Raw genomic sequence first — 19,259 nt, 5'->3', positions numbered from 1 at the left:
CTATTGAGTAAACAATTGAGAGATGTCGCGATAATTCTCCCAAATAGACACGGCATCTATTCTATTACTTGTTGGGTTGAAGTTTCATAATGTGTTGTAAAGCCATGGCAGTTGGAGCTTAATGTTACGGTTACAGACCCAAATTAAGAAGACTAAGAAGAGTAGAGTGATACGCCAACAAAGACACCACGGAAGGAAAAAGCTGTGCCAGAGGAAGATAATACATGTTTCCAGACATCAGAGCAGAGTGATGTTTGCTATTTCAATCTATTTAGAACAGCCTTGACAGCAGTGTCAGTTTCGTCTGCACTGCATCTCCATTGTCATATTGCTACTCCTCGGTCCACAGGGGACAGCAGCCTTAATCCCGCCCCTGGCACTGATTGGCTATTTGTTAGTTCCCCTGCTGTGCATTGGTTGATTACACTTTAATGGAGAAACAGCTGTTTCATGTCAAGATGCCAGACAACTCAGTCCTCTCAAACTCAGTAGAGTGGGATGATTCAGAGATCTGGACCCAGGCAAGGCAAAACTCAGACTATTAAAAACAAAATGAACGACTAAATCAAATACATGAAATATAAACTGCCACTTCTTATCGAATTACCGGTAGAGTAAATCTTCACCATGGAATAAAACAAGGAAATGTATAAGAGAGCACCGCACCAGCACACACACACACTGCGCTGCTCGGCAACACAGTAGTTGTTTTCTTTTACCTATGACAAGATACATTAATGCTAACCTTCACCCATAATGATCATCATGTGTTATTTTATTGCTTTGTTGGGCATTTTTTGTGCTGTTCACAAACTCACTCAAGATGAAACTTTTCTAGAATGTCTCCTCTCTGGAGCTCTACGGCCGCAGACACACTAGATGCTGATTTATCTCTTTTCTTTTGTTCAATACTGACAGTTTATCAGGACATTTTCCTATGATTTTTGTTTTATCACAAGTACAATACGTGTGATAAAAAAGTACTCTATCATTTTTAAAAATACTCTGAAACTACAAATATATATATATATACACACACACACACACACACACACACACACACACACACACACACAAAACCAGACTTCATAATGAGAGTAAATGTAATTAATTACTTCCACCCCTGGTAATAAACAAAAGCCTACTGATTGTTACCTGCACAAGTCCATTACCTCTACTGACCTGTCCAATCAGCACATCTCTTCCTAACCCCTCAGGACATTAGTTTAACAAAAATTGTATTGTAACTGCTTACTAACTTTAAACTGCATCTTGTGTTTTCCTCAGCAGATGGAGTTTGTTAAGTTAATGGCAACTGTGGCTCAGTGGTAGAGCAGAGTCATCCTTCAATCAGAGGATCAGTGGTTGAACAAACATTTGTTTTCATTTAAATATATTTATATCCCCACTACAGCGCTGTACAAGAACACAAGGAATATGTTTAGTTTTTTCAATAAAACGCTAAAAAAAATCTGCTTTTTATCCAATCAATAATTCATTAATCAAAGTAATCAACAAATTTGTTGATTAATGAATCGCTCAAAATAGTCTTTAGCTGCGGCCCTAAATGGAAGAGGGGAGAGACAGTGGGGAGGACATAGTAAGTAAGTGAGGAAAGGTGAGGATCAATAGGCCTAGAGTAGAAAGAGGCAGTAGGCCTGTTAGAGGAGAACAGGATTAGAGAAAGACTGAGCCAGAGAGAGAGAGAGCTGGAAAGAAGTAGACAGTGATTGTAGCACTCTACTATTCTGCCGCAACCTACCGGGCGGGCGGGGGGGGGGGGTTACTGCCGTGGAGCCTGAAGCTTGACGCGGGACGTTTCTGGTCCCGAGCGCCGCGGCTTTACTTCATCTGGCACGCGCATGATGATAGCAATGAATATGGAATGATAACGACCGACAGCGTGAGATGGGCAGGCGTTGAGATCAGCTTTAACTTCCCCCGGTGGCGGCTCAGCTTCGAAATGGTAGGACAAAACCTGTTCCGGTACAACAATGTAGTAGAGTGCTCATTCCTATTGGTGTGATGTTTCGTGTTTTCCAAAAAAGACGCAATGCGAGGAGTTGAGCGAGTAACATTAGCTACGCAGCTTAAAGTGGGGCAGAAAGCGGCAATGGTTACATCCCTTCTCTCTATTCCAGCAAGCCGCTTTCTCTATTTACCTCCGTCTTCAAGTTTACAGCAGCGTCCGAACACTATCGTCCAATAAGTGACGCTTGTCAATGGAGAGAATCTGCCGCTGAATTTCATTATAAAATCTGGCAATTAAAATATCCCTGGTACCCAGGCAAATATGCACACCTTGCACAACACAACTTGAAAACAATGTTGAATTGTCAGGATACACTCTTCCATTCGGCAAACATACGACTCACGAAAGACCTCATACTTTATCAAAATCTTAACTCTTAGAATCGGTTCGTCATCCCATCACACACTGTGCTGGGCGGAAGCCAGCAGTGTGACACGATTATAAAAGTTCATATTTCGTTGACATTAAGCCATTTTTGTAACATTTAATAAAGGCCGAATTTGGCCAGAGACCATCAAAAATGAGATTATTTCATCTCACACACGAGGCGACAAGTATGTCAGACATTTAACAAGTCCATTTTAAATTCCTACAGTTTTGAATGAAGTTTGGAGCAACGTCGCCTCCGTGCGGAAGAGCGGGCGTACTGGCGTGACACTGGCACATCTGGTTTCCGACCACTGGCGGCGCGTTAGTTACTGGACAACATGATTGGTGTGCGTGTATATCAGCGCGTGCAGTCGCGAGTGAAAGGTGTCGATTCTCTGGCGTATGTCTTAGAGCGTGCAGCGGCAGGCCTGTCTGCATTGGCTCCGTTCCCCCCGCAGGACAGCGGAGGCCAAGTTAAAGTTAAGCTCGGTCCTTCTCCCGGTGTGTATGTGTGTGTGTGTGTGTGTGTGTGTGTGTGTGTGTTAATCAGCAGAAAATGGCCGCAGTAAGAGCCAGCGGGCAGAGTTAGAATGGCAGGCCGACATAGGGCCTCCTGCCTCGGCATAAACACAGCTGCAGTTGTGGAAGTGAACCACTAGACAACTGCAGATGCCACTGTGGAAAAGAGAGCAGCCAAATGTTGCCCCTCCATCACCACAGGCTCTATATCAGAAGAAACAGGACACAGATTAGGCCTACATTTCATTGAAGCTAAAATGTAATGCTGCTCCAGTTGAAGGATTAGAGAACTATATATTATACAACTCATTTCTAGCAACAACAATAATAGGCTAACGGGTCAGAAGACTTCAAAGTAAAACAATGTGTTTTTTAAAAAACAAGAAAGCATAATCAGTGCAACCGTTTAAGTGTAGAGACAAAAACATTTTACTAGAGACCACCTGGACAATCTGCGATCGCACCAGCCATGCGATCGCACCAAATCGAGTCAGGGGCATAAAGTGAGGGCGAATGGCCGCTTCCTCACCCCCTACTTCTAGTTCTAGCACCCCATCTTTGAACCTGGCCATCATTTTGTTCTCAACTTAACACCTGTAATGTTTTGGGACTCAAGCATTTGTGATGCTAACAGTTTGACAAAATCTGTCCACAGACAAAGTACTCTAAAGACCTCCTCTCAGACTTCCAGTTCATCAAATATTAAATAAATAAATATGCCTATGACAAAAAATATGGCTATGAAATAAATAAATAAGGCAATACATATATAAATAATTGTACATTTATATAAATATATAAATTAACCAATTATAGGTTTCTATTTTAAATTGTGTTTTCCAAACGATTTCAGGAGACTTTTATTTCATATTTCCACATTTATTTTTTTCAGGGGACTTCAATTTTGTTACGTGCACATTGATGCTTTGGTCTGAATAACGAAATGCCATTCATTTTAATAGAACGGCATAAGGATATATATCAACCAAGCCTATTTATTGGACATGTCCATAATGTACCTTAGTGACATGTCAGCTGCATTATATATATTGAAGTTGTATCTCAATTACAATCATGACAATAATTGTTTTTAGCAGTGACGGAGGAAGTATTCACAGCATTTAAGTAAAAGTACCGCTACGCAAAAATACTCCGGTCACAAGTAAAAGAAGGAAATAACAACGTGAAAAGTGCATGAGTATTATTAGCAACATGTACTTAAAGTATTCCGAGCAGAAACATGCATTCCATTGTTCTATAGATTATTCTGACTGTATTAATGTATAAGTAGCATTTTGGTGGAGGTGTAGCTAATATGAAATAGTTTACGTAGTGTTGAGCAGTCTTGATATGTTAAGTGGCATTACAAGTTGCAATATATACGTATATGTACGGAAGAAAAATATTCTACTCTGGTGAGGCACATATGTTCTAGGAGAGGTGCGCTATGCTAAACTAGCTTAGCAACAGCAGCACACATGCTACAAACTATCCCCGCAGCGTTTAGGTAGCTGTTCCCTACTGATTCAAACAGGGCTAAAGGTATATTTATAGCCGCGGATGTGAGACCCTACTCTGGAGTGGAAAACCAGGCTGTACTAACATGCTTAATGCTATTGAGCCCCGTGACACTACTCCTTCACAAGCCCATTTCTCCAGACCATAATTCCTGCATTATAAAAGAAAACAAAAGCCCAAACAGAGAATCAAATGTCTGTGGCTCTCGCTGTTGCTCTGACAACAGATGGCTGGACGTCACGGACTACACAAAGCTACCTGACTGTAACGACACATTTGCTAACTACTGAATGGAGATGAAGAGCCATGTTCTTCAGACACAAAGCTACCTGACTGTAGCGACACATTAGCTCACTACTGAATGGAGATGAAGAGCCATGTTCTTCAGACACGCCCCCTTGAGAGTCTCACCAGGATTTGGCATTTCTGCTTTTTTGCTGTATTGAAAACGTACCGAACCGTGGCACCACTGTATCGTATTGAACCGAATAGTATATATATTATGTGTGTGTGTGTATATATATATATATATATATATACACACACACATATATATATGTATATATATATATATGTATATATATATATACACACACACATATATATATGTATATATATATATGTATATATATATATATATATATATATATATATATATATATATATATATATATATATATATATCAAATACTATTTATCTCTAATATGTATCCTCATGGAGTAGAAGTATAAAGTAGCCGCTACCTCAAATGTGTTGTCAAGTACAGTACTTGAGTGAGTGTATTTAGTTACATTGCAGCTGGTTTTTGGATGTACATCATAACCTTCCGCTGCTTGTTGTGTGGGATGAGGCCGATGTGTTCACCTCTCTGTGTTCACCTTGGACTCGTCGTGAGGACAGATAGTGATCGCGTGAAGGCCAGCAGACGGATACTGAGATGAAGGGAGCGTCAGAGGCCTGTGTGTTGGGAGGCTCAGTGCAGCAGCTGCTGCGGCTTTAAGGGATGGGCTCAATTCATAACGTCATTTCACTTTCTTTTATTCTTCGCCCCCTCATCTCCTTCCCTCTCGAAATGACGCCGTCCCCCGTTCTCTCCACAGAATGACTATTCCGAACTTTTTCGGTGTTTTTCTCCCGGCGGAGCATTTTTCCGGAGACTCAACTTTTCTGGCGTGTCATCATTTCTGGAGTTAACGCGGCAGAGTCATCCGAGGCGACTCGAGCTCTCATATCTGGATCGTTCAAAACCCAGCGGAGCAGTCCAGGAAATGCAGCGTTTTGTCTAACCCGGAGGTACAGCTGCCGAACCGACTCAGCGGGAAGAGCACGTAGGAATGTGCAGGAACTAACGGCGAGCCTCGGGATGTTTCCGTTAACGGAAAGCCTGGTGTGATTGTGATTTATCAACATCATGTTTTCTCCTCTCGCTGTGGCTCAGGTAAAACCCGCTGATCGCTGCTGTAGCAGAGCCTGCCCCACATGGAACTGTGTTGATTTATTGATGCAGTGTGTATGAAGGAAACCCAGACTGACTAATGTCTGCACTCAAACCATTTCAACTAGTCCTCGCTGCAGAATAGGGCAGACAGCGGTGTGATTCCTATCAGCAGCAGGTAGTGGAGGGTGTAGAGCTGCAGCACATAGGCCGTTGCAATAACACGGTTGTTAGCTGGGACCTGCTGGGACCTGCTGACAGGAGATCACCTCTACTGACCTTAGTCAGCTTGTGTGCTATGCGGGGACTTGACAAAAAGCGTTCCTCCACTGTGCCATTAGCTGCCCAGCTTATTCCTCTCTGTGGTTAGCTGTAACACGTGACACATCCATCTGTTTGGAAACAGACTTTTGATCCTCTCATATTATACACACACCTACTGGTGCCATATGCACATCTAAATTCCTAAAGTGTAATTTAAAGAAAGTGGGGTATCTGTTTTACTGTGAGAGATATGAGAGAGGAGAGGTGGTGTACAGTGTAACGGTCACTTTTCAGCTGATGTTGGTTGATATTTCTGTCATAATTTTTAAATATGACCACTGTGGTCCAATAAATGACAAAATCGTCGACATATTCAGGATTCTCTCAAGAACTTACTTTTGTCAAGATGAAATGACTGAAACAGTAAACTAATACTAAACTTTCCTCTTGATATGACAGTTGTTATGTCTGCTTTTACTATTGTTACTGTTACTACTGATCACTACCCCTGTTAGTTCTTTTATTAATACCACAGCTACTGCTGTTGCTGTTATCACTACTACTAGCACTGCTACTGCTGCTGTCTGTACTTTTGAAGAAGTATTGCAGTGCTATTAGTAGGGGTGGGGAAAAATTCAATACAGCATAGTATCACGATATTTTGCGTGGCAATATTGTGTCAATACACGGAAGCCAAGTATCGCTCTTTTATTTAAACTTTTTGGTACTAGAATAATAAAATCAATTGCTTTTTCAGTCCACTAGATGGTGCTGAGTTGTTTTCTGGTGAGGTCAGGAGAGGTTCCGGGTCAGCGTGATTGGTAGGAAGTTGGTCAAAACAAAGTTGGAGACATCGGAGAAAGAAATCAGAAATGCGACGTCCACATTTAAATCAAATGTCTGGACTTATTTTGAATTTTTTAACAAGAAAGGGAAGAAGGACATGGATATGACACATGCGATTTATGCGATTTTATGACTCCATCGTGGCGTTTTTTCACAGACAGCCGTGCCCAAGCTCTACAGAGAAGTGAAGCTTGAAGTTAAGGAATCTTTGAGTACAGCAGAAAGGGTTGCATTAACTTGCGATGCGTGGACGTCAAGGGCAGTGGATTCCTATGTGACTATAACAGCACAATATCTCACAGAGGACTGGTGACTGCTGTCTCTCGTTCTCTAAACTAGAGTAGTACACGTAAGTCGCACCGGGGCAAACCTTGCAGACCTCTTGCAAAATGCAGCACAAGAATGGTGGATTGCCGACAAAAACCTGGTGGTTGTAACCGACAACGCTTCTAACATGGCGTTGCCATTCAGTTAGCGGGATACCTGCATGTGAAGTGTTTTGCTCACACACTCAATCTGGCCTCACAACGGGCGTTAAATCTGATAATATTGTATCGTGACTTTAGTATTGTGATAATATCGTATTGTGGGACCTCTGGTGATTCCCACCCCTTGCTACTAGTATTTAACTCTTCTACGATCTACATTTCTTTTGCTGCAATGTTATTTACCACTACTGTTGCAACAGCTACACGTTAAATGACTGGTACTATTATAAATGCCACTGCCACTACCGAGGCTGGATTACCAATTTGGCAGCACCACAAGAACCCAGGGGCCTCAAGATTGCACAGTGGTTGAGGAATTTGCACCACTTGCATACAATATCGATGTAAGTGGATGCTGTATTATTGTATTATTGCTCATCTTGTGCTGTGTCAAAATCAAGGTTTAAGACCTTTATTATTTGAATTTGTGCTCACATTGTGTTGCTGAATATAGTAACACACTGCTACCATGCGTGATCTGCTGTGATCTTCTGGGTTTGTCAATAAAAGTCAAGAAACACAATGTTTGAAAATGACACAAGATAAAACAGTGATACCCACTAATTAAGTTAGTATAGGGAAATTTATAAAGTATATTCAACGTGTCCTCATCCAACGGTTTGTATGAAGCTGAAATATGAGCTGTTTGCAGTGATGTTTCTGCCCTGGTCTGTACAGCTCTTTGATCAGTGTGGGTAGTTTATAAATACATTTGATTGGTTGATATCTTATGATTGGTTAGGTTTAGGGTTCAAATAATTAATTAAAGCATTAATTAAGTATGTAAGTTGCATGACACGCTGATTTCACACAGATCTGAACAGCAGCCTCCTGGGGAAAGTCTTCCTCCCTACTTTGTTGCTCTTGATACTACTTCACCTTTCTTATCGTTATCAGACCTACGGAGCGGCTATCTGAAGTCACGGTTAGCGGCTTTGAGCAACCAATCTACTTCCTGTTTACACTGGCCCCACCCGCATTCCCAGTGTATGTGAATAGTCACGTCATATTTGTTTTCAGGCGTTGTAGTCTGGACGGAGATCATCTCGAAAACGATGCTGAAACGGCGCGTGGATGGAGATCGTTTTTGTTTGTTAAAACCTTTTAATGATTTAATAGTTTGTCAACTAAAATGTGCGTAACATCCTATTACGTCGCTGTCAAGCAAATTATGATTTGCAGACCTCCACCCTCGGTAAACTATTGTAAGCTATTATGTTGAGCACGTTAAGAGCTCTCTAGGAAGCAGTGTTCCTGTGAATGTGTTTGGTGCTTTTATTGTGGAGGATGAGACGGAAAAAGAAAAAGGGGTTCTGGTGAAGTGTGGGAGAAGTGAATAAAGTTGCTGCTGTCTTAACGCAGATTACGGAACCCCGTGTTTATTATTTTATTATTATCATAAAGTATTGGCGCAACATTAAGGCTCGGCTACACTATCAATGGATAAATCCCCCAAAAAGAAAAGTAACAGAGGAAAATAGAGAGTTTAATTATGCGTGGACGTATTAATTTGCTTTCACTGCCAACGATGCTGGCTTACCTGTATGCTTGAAATGTGTCGAGAAATTAGCAAACAAAGAATGTAATATATAAAACTTTATAAGCTGTGATATCAAATAGCGGCTCCAGACAAATTTTATTTGGTGAAAAATAGGGCAAAATGGCTCTTTGGATAGTAAAGGTTGCAGACCCCTGATCTAGGTGAAACGTACTGCATCGTCGAAATATTGTAGGGGGCGCTATCGAGCCGACTTGCCACTCTGAAGCATTAAAATCACATCGGATAACTACATTCAGGATTTTAAATGTGTGTGACAAGTTTGATTATGTTTTGAGTATTTTTAGCCCCTCAAAAACATTGAGTAACTTTTAATCACAAAGGTCTTTAGATTGTTCTGACCAAATTCTAAGTTTATCCGATTAATTCCCTAGGAGGACTTTGAAAAGTACAGCGCCTGGATATTGCAAAAATGACACTAGAAATTCATACTAAATTCAAAATGGCTAATTTCTGGTTGGGTTTAGAGCATGGCTCCAAGAGACTTTCTTTGAAGTCCAAATATGATACATTTGTCTCCCAAATTTTGTAAATCTATGAAACGTACTGCGAGGACAGCTTCGTCAAAATTTTGTAGGGGGCGCTATTGAGCCGATTTGCCACTCTGAAACATTAAAACCATAATATGTAACTACATTTATTCACTTTAAATGTGTATCCCAAGTTTGGCTTTGTTTAGAGCATCTTTAGCCCCTCAAAAGCACCTTCGCTTTTCATGGCGAAGACTGCGTTGCCACGGCAACGGTGTTTTACGAAACATCAAAAGCTTCATGATCTGGCATTATGAACTTCTTACATTTGTGTGGAACTAAATTGATGTTGACTTTAACTTCTTGTTACAAGTAGGTGGCTCTATGACTATGATTAAAAATTGGCCTGCAGGCCTGGAGTCTAATCAAACATGTGAAATCTGGTAAAGATCTGATGATGTGGAGTCGAGTTACATCAGTTCATGGCGAGGGATTGAAATTCGCCGAGCCACCACGTCGCCGCCCTTCGACAACTTCTTACAATCTTCACAATGAAGCATTATCAAGGTCTTAAGACTTTTCTAACACATTTTTAGAGGGCTCTGATTAATCTGTGAGGAGCAGGATGTAAAATTACACAACCTATAACTTCCTGTCACCACTAGGTGGAGCTATTGCTGTGATTCTAAATTATCATATAAATGTCTTCAAGGTTAGGATGTTATAACATATGAGAAATTTAGAGCAGATTAGATAATGTACGGCCGAGTTACAACAACTTCCTTTTTTGTGGCGAATGGTCTAAAATACAAACAGTACTCCACCAGGGAATCCTCATCTTCAGGGGTGAGGAGAGTCCTCTGACCATAGACACAGTCAGGACACCTTTCCAGGCTGGACTTCAGGTCCCCAAACTGCTGGGCTGCCTGCCGTAGAGTGAGCCTGTCTGCTTTCACCTCCTGTATAGGGCCTGTGCCATGGCCTCCTGGGTCCACTTCCTCATCTTCCTCTCCCTCTTCCTGATTTGCCGGATGTTTGCCATCTGCAAATACACATTCATTTTAGCACAGTAAGAAATTAAATAAAAAAATTGTTTTAAAGCCACATTTCATGTCTCAATAAATTGAATGATTCTATAAATTGCCAAATTACCATGTATAGACACATAAATATATTTACCATAAACCATTGCAGATTTACACACAGACATATGTTACCTACCTTTCTTACTTTAACAGCTTTTTCCTGTCTATTCTACTTCTTGACATTTCTGCTTCTTCCTTTCTGCTCTTTTCTGCTTCTTGGTGTCTGCTTTCTATTCTTTTCTGCTTCTTGATGTCTGCTTTCTGCTCTTTTCAGCTTCTTGATGTCTGCTTTGTACTCTTTTCTGCTTCTTGATGTCTGCTTTCTGCTCTTTTCTGCTTCTTGATGTCTGCTTTCTGCTCTTTTCTGCTTCTTGCTGCCTCTTTTCTGCTTCTTGATGTCTGCCTTCTACTCTTTTCTGCTTCTTGCTGTCTCCTTTTACCTCTTTTCTATCTTTTCATCCAGGAACATAAACCACACAAGAATTTTAGGTTTTGGTTAACCTTATATACTGTATAGCCTAGCACTGTATTGTATTGGAGGTTTATAATAATAATAATAATAATACTATATTTTATTTATATAGCGCTTTACAAAATCTTCAAAAAAAAATATTTCTAATCATAAGAGCCACTGCTGGCTATCAACAAATGTACAGACTCTCTCTCTCTCTCTCTCTCTCTCTCTCTCTCTCTCTCTCTCTCTCTCTCTCTCTCTCCCTCTCTCAAACAGACACACACACACCAACATTATTTGCATAATTTATCAGATCATTGTGCATGAATATACTTAATGTAGCCTGGCTTAAGAAAAACATTTTATATGCTGTTATGTTTCAGAGCTAAAAACAAACAGCTGCCTACCTTTAACTAGCGCTACAATTCTTTGTTGGTTTTTCCATCCCACATTTCTTCCTCCCTCCATTAGACTATAGAATATGTCACACATTAATGCTATATTTTCATTGGCTAGACAAAGTAGTGTAAAGCTAGCTGCAAACTACACTCATATGCTAACTCATATAAGCAGTACGATGAAAATATAGAGACACTTTTTAGAGTACAGAACGTCGCCCGAGCGTCGCCCAAGTGTTCTGTCTGCTTTCTCTCATAATAGCATTTAGACATGTAAACATCCATATTCATGAAATTTGACACGTAGATTCTTTGATATGTATGAATTAATATTACTTACACTTTGATGGCGATTGCCGAAGAAACTGACAGCGAAAAGACCGGAAATTGCGTCACGCAGGAAATGTCTGAGCCAGGCCAATAGTGGCTAGCGCTGTCCGAGCCAGGAAACAGAGATGCTACTTCCATCACCTGAGGACGTGAACACTCAGTGGATTAAGTTTATTTTTAGGTGGTTTAGGTTTTTCCACTGAAATGTCCTCACAACAAAAGAAAAACTCATTCTCAACAAGGGTCAGTAACATCTTCAAAACTGAATCTCTGGATGGATCTTTACCTGCTGTCTGTAACCCAACTTCAAACTTGGAGCTGTAAGTTTTGCCACTTTAATGTTAATTTATATACTGTGTATTTTAACTGTTTGTCTGTTAACGTTAGCATGCTGCAATGCTAATGCAGCTAGCTTCAATTGTAGGTCCACAGGCTAGAGTAATGGAGTAACATTAGGTAATACAGAGAGACTGTGTGGACATTTAGCCTCATATGAAGCCAGTTAAATAAAGGCAGTAGTAGATTGGATGTAGGCAGGGAGAGCGGGCGCAGTGGATGAGCTCAGAGGAGACAGCGGTTGATCATAGCGGAGGAAAAATTATTAGTAAAGTCTGTCAACGTCTTCTTGCTGCTTCTCAACCACAGAGAGCTAATTTAAAGACTTTGCAACGTGAACCCTTCTGTCAGTTTCAATGTTGTCTCAGGCTAAATAATTTGTAAAAGGGTAATAACACTATCTGTAGCGATCAGCTGAACAGTGTGTACAGTTACTAGGATCGTTATGATTCACAGATACTGTAATATTAGTGACACACCTGTCGCAGCACCGTAGCAGTTCCAGTGTAACATACATGTTGAAATACTGTCAGCAGCCCTCGGTCTCTCCGGTCACGGTCTCACTGATTATCACTCGGTCGCCATTTGCACTTTCTACTCGGTTTACAAACTTTTGGTTTACACAACAGTTACAATCCTAGTCAAATGCTCTGTGTAATTCATTTCATCTTCCATACTTGATAAAACTGATTCATCATTTTTACTCTATAGCTGTTGCATAACTACACATGTAAGATGATGATGCTGTAGTAAACTATACCTATCCTCCTGTCACACTTACTGTCATACACCTTGATGTTATTACATGGCAGAATAATGTAACAGTGAATCTGCAATTTTTTACAGGTGATCTGAGGGACCTGATGCTCAGTCCTGAAGCTCCCGTCTGATGAGGTTTACCTGAACCCAGCAGACTCTCCACACAGTATGAGAAACCACCACTGACCTGAGAGCGCCGTCAGCATCTGACACAACTTAAGTCTTCAAGAAACCCTTGACTGAAGCACATGATCGAGACAGTTTACATACAAGTTATGGCTTTGCTACTTTTTGCATCATTGTTATAATAATATATATATTTTAATGTCAGTTTATGAATAAAGAGGTTTTTTTTAAGGAGGGTTTTTGTCATTTTTAAATGTACAGTTAATGATCTTGTGGTGTTAGACAAATGTAACACGTTCATTCACAAAGGTTTTATGTAATAACACTGTTTAAACAGGTGTTATGAAAAAAAAACATTTATCTGTTTCAGTCAAACTTTATTTGAGTAGACAGATGACAATATGAATTAAAGCTGCAAGCAGCGATGTACGGGCCCTCGCACCTTCCCACGTCTTGGGGGTACTGGCGGGACGCCAGCAGACGCGGACGTGAATGTCTTTGACCATCGTACAACGTATTTTTCCTGCTGGACCCTGCGATGCTGGAAATTATGTAGTGCAAATATTTCACCAGTTCTTGTATCCACTATGTGGCGCTAGAGAACACGTGCAAACATGCATTATGTTGCTCTACATCAAGTGCAGACCACATCATGTAAATGTCATGTAAATCAGATCCCGTCTGTCACATAACGCTGACTTCCTGTTGCCAGTAGGTGGCGCCATGACTTTGAGTGAAAATTGGCTTTAGACATCCTCAGGCAATGACTGTTATCAAGCATGGCAAGTTTAGGACAGATTTAAGTAAGTCCAGTGGAGTTACATCAGCTTGTTGCTAAATGGCGAATCACGTAAAATATACTTCTTTTTAAGTCTCCATGTGATACATGTGCCTACCAAATTTCATACATGTAGGTCAAACGTAGCGCTGGGGCTGCGTTTTGTGGAGTTACATCAGCTTGTTGTTTAACGGCGAATCACGTAAAATGGCCGCCACGGCTATGCCATTCCATCAAACGTAAAGCTTTTAGCAACTTTTAATTGCAAAGGTCTTTAGATTGTACTGACCAAATTTGAAGTGGATCTGACAAAGTTCCTAGGAGGAGTTTGTTAAAGTATAGCGACTAGAAATCAAGGGAAAATTCACACTAAAATCAAAATGGCCGATTTCCCGTTAGGTTTAGAGCATGGTCCCAAGATACTTTTTTTTAAATCTCCATGTGATACATGTCCCTACCAAATTGCATACATGTAGGTCAAACGTAGTGCTGGGGCTGCATTTTTTTATATTTGTAGGGGGCGCTATCGAGGCAATTTGAAACGGTCAAGCCAAAAAGCCATATGAGATATTAATTTCCATCACCTATGACACCTGTGCAAAGTTTCAAGGCTTGTTGAGCATCCTAAGCCACAGAAAAATAACCTTAATTTTTCAAGGCGAATGATGCGTTGCCACGGCAACAGTGTTTAGCGACAACTCACAATATTGATGATGAAGCATCATCAATGTTTTACGGCTTACCTTACCGAATCTGGGACTGATCTGGGCAACTTCCTAGTTGGAGTACATCAAAGTATAAAACTTTTCATTTCCTTTTGCCAGTAGGTAGCGCTATGACTTTAGGCGTGGACTTTTGGACATGGGCGCCACATAAAACGAAGGTCATTCAATGTCAGTAAACCATTTTAGCAATTTTTCATCATTAATGTTTTTAGATCATTCTGACCAAATTTGAAGTCGATCGTATACATTTTGTGGGAGGAGTTTGTTAAAGTACAATACCTGAAAACGATGAAAAATGCCTAAAAATGCAAAAAAATGGGCGTATTACTGTATCGCCCCCTAGTGGTTGTACGGAATTAAAATTTGAGGGTATGTTACAGGACACAATGTATTCTACAAATTTCGTGATGATAGGCCACATGGTTTTGAAGTTATATATATATTGCTGTAGAAGGCCACGTCCCTATGAAGTTCATTGGTCCATATATTCTTAATGCAATGAGATATCAATACGTTTTTCGTATCTTTTGATGATATAGATCCAATAATGATCCACAGCAAATTTGGTACCAATCAGACCCAGTTTGTAGGAGGAGTTAGCAAAAATGTGTTTTTCACAAAAGTCAAAATGGTCAAAAGGCGGACCTTAGGGGTCTGATTGGCTTTTTTTGAGAGTAGGTGGAGCTGGACAAGTGTGTTGAATTTCAAGTAAATCGGACATACTGGGTGAGAGATGCCGCAAAGCGTTGCCTGTCAGACTTCTAGGGGGCGCTAGCAAGCAATTTTTTTTATACTCAAGCATGGGACCCATAAATTATACAAATTTTTCCTAATAATTCCTACAGTTTCAATAGGGACCTCGCGGCCCGACGTTGTTGGTGCTCGGGCCCTAATAACGATAATTCCTACAGTTTCAATAAGGGCCTCGCAGCCCGAAGTTGTCGGTGCTCGGGCCCTAATTATACAATAAGATCTACAGTACTTGGAAGTCTTTCAAACAATCTGAAGCTTTGACAATTTCACAGCATAAATATGGCAAAAACTGTCTGATAAGACAAAACGTTTGTATAAGATTATCAATTCCACCATGTTCTGTTGACATACTGCCTCAGGTGTCTGGTCTGACATTGTATATAGTCATGGTAACATAGGCACAGCTCCTACACTAATCAATATACCATCAATATGATCACTTTTGTATGTTTATCAAGTGTCTTTTTACCCGAAATAATCACCTAACTACTGTTTCAGCTCTATTTTCCACTGTAACACCCTAGCTCTGTATCTCAGATGGATATATAAAGATAAAGTATCTCCTCACATCAAATACTTTCTTCTTCACTGGGCTCTGTCATTTCTCACAAATATACAGTGAAGGAAATAATTATTTGATCCCTTGCCAATTTTGTAAGTTTGCCCACCTACAAAGAAATGAACGTTCTATAATTGTAACGGTAGGTTTATTTTAACAGTGAGAGACAGAATATAAAAAGAAAATCACATCATATAAAAGTTATAAATTAATTTGTATTTGATTGTGTGAAATAAGTATTGGATCCTCTAGCAAAACATGACTTACTACTTGATGGAGAAACCGTTGTTGGCATGCAGAGGTCACACATTTCTTGGTCACCAGGTTTGCGCACATCTCAGGAGGGATTTTGGTCCACTCCTGCAGATCCTCTCCAAATCCTTAAGGTTTCGATAATACTTGTGATCTCTGAAGATGAAGATTATTAATGCAACTCCATTGCATAAAGTTATTTATAAACATCTGGTAATTTATGCCTGGCAAGCTTTACTACTGTATCCACACGTTAATGAGATGCTAGGCTTGATGTTTTAGGCAACAATAATGGCAATAAATCAAATACATTTGATCAATTAGAAGTTTTGTTAATGTACAATGTTAAAATGTCTAGGTTGTTAAAAAAAACATGTCAGTCCACCATGATAGCAGATGACTGCTGGAGTTTGCATAATCATTTTGCATAATCTTTACAAAAGTCTGATATATCACCATATTTGGGAATTCCACGTGTAGTGTTTAGTTTTCATATAGGTCCAATACATGTTTTCCCCATATGTATGTAGATATCACAAATGCTGATTGACTATGCAGCTCAGAATTGTACACCACACCAGCCGTAACTTTTTCACTCAGCCTCTCCAACCTGCCCATTGGGAGAACCGTGAACACACCATGGTTCAAAGAATCAGAGCAAGGATTATGATGTACATCTTCTGGAAATTTTAGTAGCCATCTATAGATAAAGTAAAAAAGAACCAGATCAGAGTATCCTTTTTTGGTTATCCCACTTGACTAACCACAAACAGAATTAAATACTGATTGAGGTCCACCAGCTTATTCTGAAGCTTCCAACAGTATCTCATGATCAGCAGGTAATGCTCAGTTGTCATGGAACAATGGATGTTCAAACTTTCCGTCATTCATCTATTATATTTTATGATCATAAAGTGCTCAAAATAATGGACAATTTAAACATCTACAGTTTTATGACAACTGACCACCACTGAATGTGTCATATGGTTGCAAAATCTGGAACAAGAAAGTAAATTCATTTTGAGTTTAGATTGTTTTTTCAGAAAGCACAGCCAGAGTTCAGGAGGATCAAACCGCTATCCCAACGGCCCGCTTTCCTCCTGAGCCACAAAGAGCGAGTGAAACATATATTGATTACCACTGAAGTATATCTGCTCTGTTAGATGGATGACTTAAAGCTGAAACATGTCTGGTATACTCCTGGGAAAATAGAGCCCCTGCCTTATGTGGGATCTGAGGACATTGTGGTAAAAGTTGCTTTGGTTATTATTGTGTGTGTATTTACATTCATGTCTATCCACCATGTAGGATGAGTTCCATCCGTTCATTGAGGCTCTGCTGCCCCAGGTCCGTGCCTTTGCCTACACATGGTTCAACCTCCAGGCCAGGAAAAGGAAGTACTTCAAAAAACATGAAAAAAGGATGACCAAAGACGAAGAGAGAGCTGTCAAAGATGAACTGCTGGGGGAGAAGGCAGAGGTGGGATGGATAAATTGAGTGGTGTATAGTAGAAATAAACAATTATGTTTTGTTTTACAATTCAGGTTTAAATCAACTTCTGATAAACAAACTGAAAACACTTTTTTCTCAATCCAGTATTTTACAATATGTTAAGATACTTTAATATTCCCATATATTAATACATTATTCAATAAATGAATTGACTCTCTAATTCCCTTTGCAATATCATCCGTTCCCAGGTGAAACAGAAGTGGGCCAGCCGTCTTTTGGCCAAGCTAAGAAAAGACATTAGACCTGAATGCAGAGAAGACTTTGTCCTGTCAATCACTGGGAAGAAAGCTGCGTGTTGCGTCCTGTCAAACCCTGACCAGAAAGGCAAAATGAGACGCATAGACTGTCTTCGACAAGCTGACAAGGTAAACTTAATAGTGCAAGGTTCACTTCCAGTAGTTTTTTCCTCAGTCTGTTTGCACCACAAACCAGAAGGTAAAGGCAAAGTTTAAGCTTACATGTTCTATCCTCAAGGTTTTATCAATGGTTTTCTGAGAAAAAATAATACTCTGTCTGTCGGACATTTAATGTCTTCTTTAAAAGTTGTTTATATTATTATCGGGAGTTGATCACAAGCACACACATTTACGTCCCCATGTGACTGGTTGCGGCTGCGTAGCCATCGGCGAAAAAAACTTTAAAATGGTGTTGCAAAGCTGAGAGAAAGGTCCCTTGAGGCTGATGCAGTCAAATGTTTTCAGTTAGGCACCTCAGTAGAGTGTGAATAAAGGTACTGGCAGCAGAGAGAGCAGCCCACTGAGCCCAGGGTTACCAGGGTACCAACTGTTGTCAAGGTTCTGCAGAACGGGACACAACAAACAAAGTTGATGTGCTACATGGTCTTGATCATTGACAAATTGTACTTAGCATTAACAAATTAGAGACTAAACAATGTTGACTATTTATTTCTTGTTTCTCTCATTTAATGAAGGAACAAAACCTACACAAAATATAAATGTTGGTTGTCTATTATTTAACCTTTTAAGCCCTAAGCCTATTTTTAGGCCTCTGCTCGAAAACTAAAGAGAGTGTATTTTGTCTAACTACAAGGTGTATTTTAATAGTTTTGTTGTTTTAATAAAGGTAACACTTGTGAGATTTGTTCAGATTTGTAAATATCAGTATATATGTTACTGTTTAAGAGTAAATTGGTACACAGCACAAATTGAACATTTTAATTTTTGACTATAAAAAATGATATTTTTAATAAATATATATATTTTTAATGTTGTAGCTGAAAGCTTTGAACCTCTCCCAGATCATAGCACAATATGTTGAGAGTCTCTCTGCTTTTTCTTTGATAAAGTGAAGCATTCAAGAGCTAGAGAGGTTAAAGTACAGAGAGATCAGGCGAGGTCAACTAAAATGTAATTTTGTTTCAGCTGTTCCATTGTAATTTTATATACTCTATAATTATATATTTCACTTCTTGTATCACTAATAGTGTTCAATATATCCAAATACAGCAGTTTGGCATCATTTTGAGAGCCTGGATCCTCTCTGAGACTGTTTATTTCTGTCATCCATGGGATTTTCTCGCCTGGCTTCCAGTCTATGTCTCCTAGCTTAGCCTATGGTTGGTCGATTTCAGTCAATGAACCCTTCCTCGAAGCGTCCGAGGCCATATAATTCAACAGACCCCTTGTGCTTTTGATTGACAGAATCGTTAGCCAGTCAGAATTAAAAACGTAG

At 39.9% G+C, this 19,259-nt stretch overlaps 1 protein-coding gene across 4 annotated transcripts in view; it reads left to right on the top strand.

Annotated features, from left to right (window-relative positions):
- The first annotated feature begins 1,769 nt into the window (after positions 1-1,769).
- The window catches only part of nfic (nuclear factor I/C), an 80,622-nt gene continuing 63,132 nt past the window's right edge, over positions 1,770-19,259 (top strand). For 2 of the 4 annotated variants that reach the window (XM_068709349.1, XM_068709350.1), the window contains exons 1-3: positions 1,770-1,966; positions 17,364-17,534; positions 17,756-17,932. In XM_068709349.1, coding sequence (XP_068565450.1) covers positions 1,886-1,966; positions 17,364-17,534; positions 17,756-17,932 — 429 coding nt within the window. In that variant the 5' untranslated portion in view covers positions 1,770-1,885. Of the gene's footprint in view, positions 1,967-5,504; positions 5,878-17,363; positions 17,535-17,755; positions 17,933-19,259 lie in introns of those variants that run through there. The other 2 variants (XM_068709352.1, XM_068709351.1) reach the window with 2 other exon arrangements.

This window comes from Cebidichthys violaceus, unplaced genomic scaffold (assembly GCF_023349555.1).
Source record: "Cebidichthys violaceus isolate CVI_PGR_0920_01 unplaced genomic scaffold, fCebVio1.0.p SCAF_144, whole genome shotgun sequence".
Lineage (NCBI taxonomy): Eukaryota > Metazoa > Chordata > Actinopteri > Perciformes > Stichaeidae > Cebidichthys > Cebidichthys violaceus.
The sequence above is the reverse complement of the archived record's forward strand: the minus strand, read 5'-3'. Positions and strand labels throughout refer to the sequence as shown.